Source organism: Mytilus galloprovincialis, chromosome 8 (genome assembly GCF_965363235.1).
Source record: "Mytilus galloprovincialis chromosome 8, xbMytGall1.hap1.1, whole genome shotgun sequence".
In the NCBI taxonomy this organism is placed as follows: Eukaryota; Metazoa; Mollusca; class Bivalvia; order Mytilida; family Mytilidae; genus Mytilus; species Mytilus galloprovincialis.
In genome coordinates, this window is record NC_134845.1 from 93,764,553 (window position 1) to 93,771,446 (window position 6,894).

At 32.0% G+C, this 6,894-nt stretch overlaps 1 protein-coding gene across 1 annotated transcript; it reads right to left on the reverse strand.

Annotated features, from left to right (window-relative positions):
* Positions 1-974: 974 nt before the first annotated feature.
* Positions 975-2,617, reverse strand: LOC143043832 (uncharacterized). Its single transcript, XM_076216012.1, has 2 exons — positions 1,481-2,617; positions 975-1,358 (listed from the first exon to the last, which is right to left on the reverse strand). Exons 1-2 carry the CDS (start codon positions 1,910-1,912, stop codon positions 1,092-1,094), a joined length of 699 nt encoding a protein of 232 aa, XP_076072127.1. The 5' UTR covers positions 1,913-2,617; the 3' UTR covers positions 975-1,091.
* Between the last annotated feature and the right edge of the window lie 4,277 nt (positions 2,618-6,894).

Here is a 6,894-nt window from a genome sequence, read left to right on the forward strand (position 1 = left end):
AACTTGTTTGTAAGCATCGCCAACAAAATTTATCAATCCATGACAAAACATTTTAACACACAAAAAAAATGAAAAAACCTAGGTTTTGAACAAACATATCAAGTTAAGCAGAGTTCAAAAACTAAACATCAGTTCAATGAAGTATATCAACTATACTATACAACAGTTCAACGAAGTATATCAACTATACTAACAACAGTTCAACGAAGTATATCAACTATACTAACAACAGTTCAACGAAGTAATTCAACTATACTATACAACAGTTCAACGAAGTAATCAACTTTATTGTACAACAGTATAAACAACTTGCACAACATCAAAAACTTTATTCACTATGTATTTACAACTAACAACAAAACTGTTGTATCTTCAACAGAGCTTTCAACTTGATACATGCGTTTAACAACTGAATAAATTATTCAACTGACATACAACTTCATGAGACCATGCACAATGGCTTACAACTTAAACAGTTTAAAGTTCATCTGGATATAAACATCTGTTTGGATACTTAATGAACAACTCTAATGCTGACTGAATAGCATTAATAAATATGTCATTGCCAATATAAGACAGATGTACGCCATCATCAGCGAAAAGAGTTGGATGGATATCATCAAAATCAGTATGTTCAATAGCCTTGCCCCCAAATTTGTGTAGGTAAGATCTAACACCCCTATTTACACGGGCTCTAGACCGTTCTATTGCCTTTTTATTCATGGCATTCCTCCAAATTCGCCTTGGCAAAATGTATGACCAAATAACAGTTGTGTTTGGTAACGATGACATTAACTGACGTAAAGTGTCCTTAACATTGTATAACAGTTTACCATTTTGAATGCTACATAAATCATTACCACCGCAATGAATAAGAATTATTGAAGGTTGCAATCTCCAATTCAACAATGCAGTTATAATTGAAGGAACCATGTCCCATAACATTCATGAATGACCTATCCACACAATACTGTAACCAAGTTTTTCCAGACCCAGATCAATACCAGTTGCTCTAGTTTGAGTGTGTTCAGATGCCTTTTTTACCAAAGATGAACCAATGATCCAAATGTCATTTTTTGCTGAAAGCAAAATTAAATATTAGGAATTCTAATGTAGCGCTGAAATGAAGACGACATCCAGCGACCCATGGTTTTAATCTTATTTTCAGTTTTACCAGACATAAAGGCTGACGTCGCTGCTCCTATTCTAAACGAATGCGTATTAAATCTAGATGTGTTTAAACTCAAAAACTTGAGTCCTTTGTTTAAAACAGTCTGAAACTGAAATCTTGTCAATGATTTCCCATTTATATGGCAAAAAAAGAGGACCATCATTTCCAGGTCTAATTTGCAAAAAGGCTTTCAAACTTTGTAGAGGACAAATCTCATTTGATTCATTTTTTTTCCACAACTAAAGTAGTGGATCTCCCTTTTTGATCAGTTTTTGAAAATTTTATCGTAACAAACAGCTGATTTTTTACATAGTCAATATTAACATGCCGCCTGTGTAAAACATGCTCTAGCATAACATTTGTTGTAATGGCAAATTCACTCACACGTAAAAATGCAGCAAAAGCTAAGTTAAATGCTGTTTGAAACAATATTGTTTCATATCTTGAAGAGCACACGTGCCTCAAAGCCACATTTAATCTAATCAAAATATCAATAGTCAAAGGTTCCCGAAGATCTTTAGACTTGTAAAGTCTATCACAACCACCCAAAAGTTTCTGAATGATAAAAGATTTAGTTAAATCTTCATTCCCTTGAATTTTTAATTTGTAACTTATTCCAGATATATATGATCTAGTTGTAGATGATGAATAATGATTTAGTGACAAAAAACCAATATAACGAATTATTTGTCTGTTACTTGGTGGCCAACTAAGGGGAATAGAATATTCCACCCTGAACATATTGAACGAATGCAATGCATTTTCATAAACATTTCTGGTACTTTGAGAAATTGAATAATTCAACAATTTTGAAGCTTCTACATCAAAAGATCTAAGAATTCTTGTGGAATAGTCTGTGGCGTCGGGTCGGCGTTGCTTGTTACTTCTCTGAACTTCTTCATCTGTCCACGAGATAAAGCATCAGCAATAAAATTGTCTTTTGAAAAAATATGCAACGCTTTAAATTGAAAATTGAATAATAATGTCCACAAAACTATTTTTCTCAACAAAAACATAACCCTGTCATTTTTTGAAGATTTTGAATTTAAAATTGTAACAACAGCCATATTATCACAATGAAAAATTATCTTCTTATTCGTAAACCTTTCTTTCCATAAATAGATGGCCAAAGCAATAGGTATAATTTCCAAATAAGTAATGTCACTTAATAAAACTTTGCCCCAATTATATGGCCATTGTAAAATTGCCCATGACCCATTTAAATAAGCTGCACAACCCAGTGAATGACCACCTGCACTGTCTGTATACAAATGTAAATCAGCATTTGAAACCCAGTCTAAATCTTGGATATATGTATAGCCATTAAATTCTTTAAGAAAATATTGCCACATTTGCAAATCATCTCGTATTCCTTTGGTCAATCTTATAAAATGATGAGGTTTTTTAACATTTTTAAAAGAGCCATATAAACGCCTCAAAAATGCTCTACCAGAGCCCTTGCACAAAAAGCCAACGAACCTGTTAAAGACTGCATTTCTTTCAGAGTAATTTTCTTTTTTCAAATACCCAATTTATCTGATCTTTAAGTTTTTCAATTTTATCATCTGGTATTCTAACCAACATCTCATCTGAATCAATTAACAAACCTAAACATTCCAGTTTTGTGCAAGGACCTTCAGTTTTTTCATTTGCTATAGGAACTTCCAAGCTTGAACAAACATTTGAAAATGCAGTCATAAGAAAAAGACAGTCATCTTTATGAGCTTCTCCAACAAATATAAAATCATCAAGATAATGATCCAAATTTTCAGAATGCGTTTTATTTTTAACTGACCAATGTAAAAAGGTTGAACAATTTTCAAATGTAGCACAACTAATAGAACATCCCATGGGCATTGTTTTTTTAATATAGTAAAGACCATTTAGTTTGATGCCAAGTAAATCTAAATCACCAGGATAACATTTAAGTAAAGGAAATGCGGATTTAATATCCATTTTTGCCATTAAAGCCGATTTCCCCATTCGTTTAACAATTTTGACTGCATTGTCAAATGATGAATAAGTGACCTTGGTAAACTGAGTATCAATAAAATCATTGATACTTTAATTTGGTGGATAAGATAAATGAGTTATCAATCTAAGTCGACCAGTTTTCTTAGGAACTAAACCAATAGGAGAGCACCGAAGATTTGAAATAGGTTTATGTTTGAATGGGCCTGCCATTCGACCTAATGATATCTCATTATTCAACTTCTTTTGAGCTTCAATAGGGTTTTTCAAAACAAAACAGACAACAAATTTCTATATTCACATGAATGTCTACGACCTTCGTAATGAATTTTAAAACCATATTTAAATCCGTTCAAAAGTTCAACAGCGCTTTACTTATCATGATATAGTTCCAGAAGCTTAGATAGTTCATTTACATTACCCGGAGATTAACCTAGGGCCCAAATATTAAACTGGTCTGGATGTAGTTCTGAAAAATTGTAAATTATCTCTGGTTAAAACCACCTTTTGGGTTTTGTCTATTATCAGAGTTGTTTACCAAAGGTGTAATGTTATTTCTCTTAAACCTAGATGGACCAGTATTACCTTCATTGTCCATAAAGCGACGACATCATAAAGCAGGATGATTAAAACCACATTTGAGATGTCTGTATTGGCAATTGCGTTTATTGCAAAAACCTTTAAAATTAAAATCATAACATTTATAACCAACATTATCCTGCTGTTGTTTTTGAGTATTGTTAGTTAATATACGCAACCCCAAAAAACCGTCTATGGATGACCATTTTTTTGTATGATCCCTTGATACTCTCAAACGAAATTGTTGGTCATAAGAATACCATTTTGCAACACGGTGATCAGTCGCTGCACCCTTTATTATGGACATATATGAGAAAAGTTCACTTGCTTTTCCAGGATGCCTTTCAATAAGGACCTGGGCATAAGCAATAAAACAATCAGTCCAATTCTCAACAGAAGTAATAGTATGGTTATTCTTAACTTTGTTTTGTATTACCAGCATACCGGCATTAATGCCAATGGTGTTTTCATTTGTTTGACTGTTGAAATTGTTGCGATGCATAAGGGACAAATCAATATATTCAAAATTCCAAATCTTATCCTTAAGCTTTTGACTTATAAATACATCAACCTCATTAAAAGCAGGCATCAGTAGAGGTTCATCAAAAACTTCAATAACCTCACCTAATGCAGCTAATAGAGGTTCATTCTCTTGCAATTCTACATCTGGTTGCAAGGCAACTAATTGAGGTTCATCAATCCTCCGTCTTCTTACTACATGGGCATCTTCATCAACCCCAACTTGGGGACGCCTTCTCTCATTCCTAACTGGTGGTTGCTGTTGTTCCCTAGGAGCCCTTCTAATACGAAGTTCTCGACCTCCTCCAACCGGGTCCTGCCGACGACGTCTGCCTCTACCCCTTGGCATTGTTATAAACTATTATAATCATAAAAACAGATTAGATACATACATCAAGTATTAAAAGCCTTAATCATATATCAAAATATAAATTCAGGTTCTTATTCAATCATTCAATTTAGATAAATTAAATACCACATATAACCCACTACGTTGTCTTCAATAAAATTAATACATTTGAATGCATTAAACAACTGAAGTTGGTAAGTAAACACAATTAAAACAAGTGCAATGTTCTTTTTAACCAAATAAAACGTCGCTATAAACAGCAAGTTAAATTACCAAGCTTATTTAATTATCCGCAATTAATAACTTATAAAAGATGAACGTGTATCAAATTAAACATTAGCGGATATGTAAATGTTAATACGGCTTACACTACAAACATGTAATTACCTGTTTAAAGAATATCGCTCATACATTACAATCAAAACAAATATATCACCTGTATCAAAGCATTTTAATTTAAATGCTATTCAATGATTAATATATGTATACACAAATGTAACTATTAAATAATAGTCTACTTCGTATAAATGCTATCCAAGAACGCGATACATTGAATTAAGAATCAAACTATTGCAATAACAACTTTCAAATAAAATAAAATTATTCTTAACAAATTACAGAAATAAAATCATTCTGAAAATTCAACTGCAATAACTATATTTATTTATCAATAAAACATATGTACTTATCTTGTGTCTGAATCAGCCTATCCTTTTGTGTTCCTTCAGTTCAAATCACGCAATGAACAAATCACGAAAAGCATGCAATTTTATACCAAATAAAAGCGGGAAAACCGCTAATGAAATTATGTAGGTAAATGAAAGACGCTTAAGTCCTTCAAAATTAAAGAAAAGATAACTCAAGTTTAGCAGACGATAATCTTAATTTATTAAATTGATTTAATGCTTAATGATTAAATCTTAATAATAACTTTGTTTGAACTGCTCTATCGTTTTATCATTTTGATTTATACAGTAATACTGTTTCAAAGAACTGTACTGTAATATTTAAATGTTTTTGTAATAAAATGTGTTCTTGGACGGGGTATGAAAATACAATTATTATAAGATGATTGTAAAGAATATCTTGCATTAACATTTTCAATTGTACACCAAAACATTATTAACAACAGTGCACACTAATATATTTGATTATCTGACATAAACACAATTGTATTCATTATATCTTATAGTTGAAATAATGTTTATAAATAAAACAGATTTTGAGTTAAAGGAGCAATATGATCGACCGATCCTCGGGGTGGGTGCACACTCCAATATTTAGTTGATAGGGGGTGCCGCTTTGTTTCTGTTACCCAAACCTTTTTACATGATTTAACTTTCAAAAATCTTTTCATACACTGCGTAGGTTAAAATGTTAACTTTCCCCATACTGTTTGGGTTTCGTTTGGTGTATAATGTGACAGTGGAAACCCAAAAGTGCCAAAAGTTAAAAACAAATGGTTGATTAAACACAGCCATGAAGACCAATAAAAATGACAGACGAAGTTATTGGAACTTTATTGACCTCTTTATATATTTCTGATAGTTTTCCCAACCTGTTCACATATTATCAAGCTTGGAAAGGTGATCTTTTCTAGCGGCATGTTCTATCATCTCTTATTGCAAATGGACACCCCAGGGACTGATCATAGATCCAAGACATAGTTTATCATTTACTGTAAATTTTATTTCTACGTGATATATATAAGTGGCATAAAGTAGCATATTTATTTATTGGTGTTCTTTATGTTTTATTATGTTATTCTATTATTTTTATTATGTTTTATTTTATAATTAGATTGATTTTTTTCAGAATACCACCTAATGAGTAAGTATAAGCATCATATCATTAAATAATTAATTATACCTGATATTAGACAACTACTTCAATATTGAGTTCAATAGTGAGACCTATCTATTTCAACAGATATTTGTCACAGTCTGAAATCTTCACCTGCTTAATGCATAATGGGAACTCTACCCTGGTGTAAACGAGCTATGATGCACCTAGATAAGAAAGACATTTGCTGTATTCAGTATAAGGTCTACTAGAAATATTAGTATTAAAGTCTTGTAAACAATGTTGTAAGAGGACATGTTACAAAGTTGTTTCTAAGAAAAGTTCCCACCCACATAATAACAACCCCATGACCATGAAAGATAATCTGTTTACCGTACTGTAGAACTTAGGTAGCTATCGTGGTGGTAAGTTAACTACCTGACACATATGTTGGTTGAATACATGAATGAAAGCAAAGACGGAAGAAAGCATGACAAAGACAGTGATGGGAATCGTAATATTT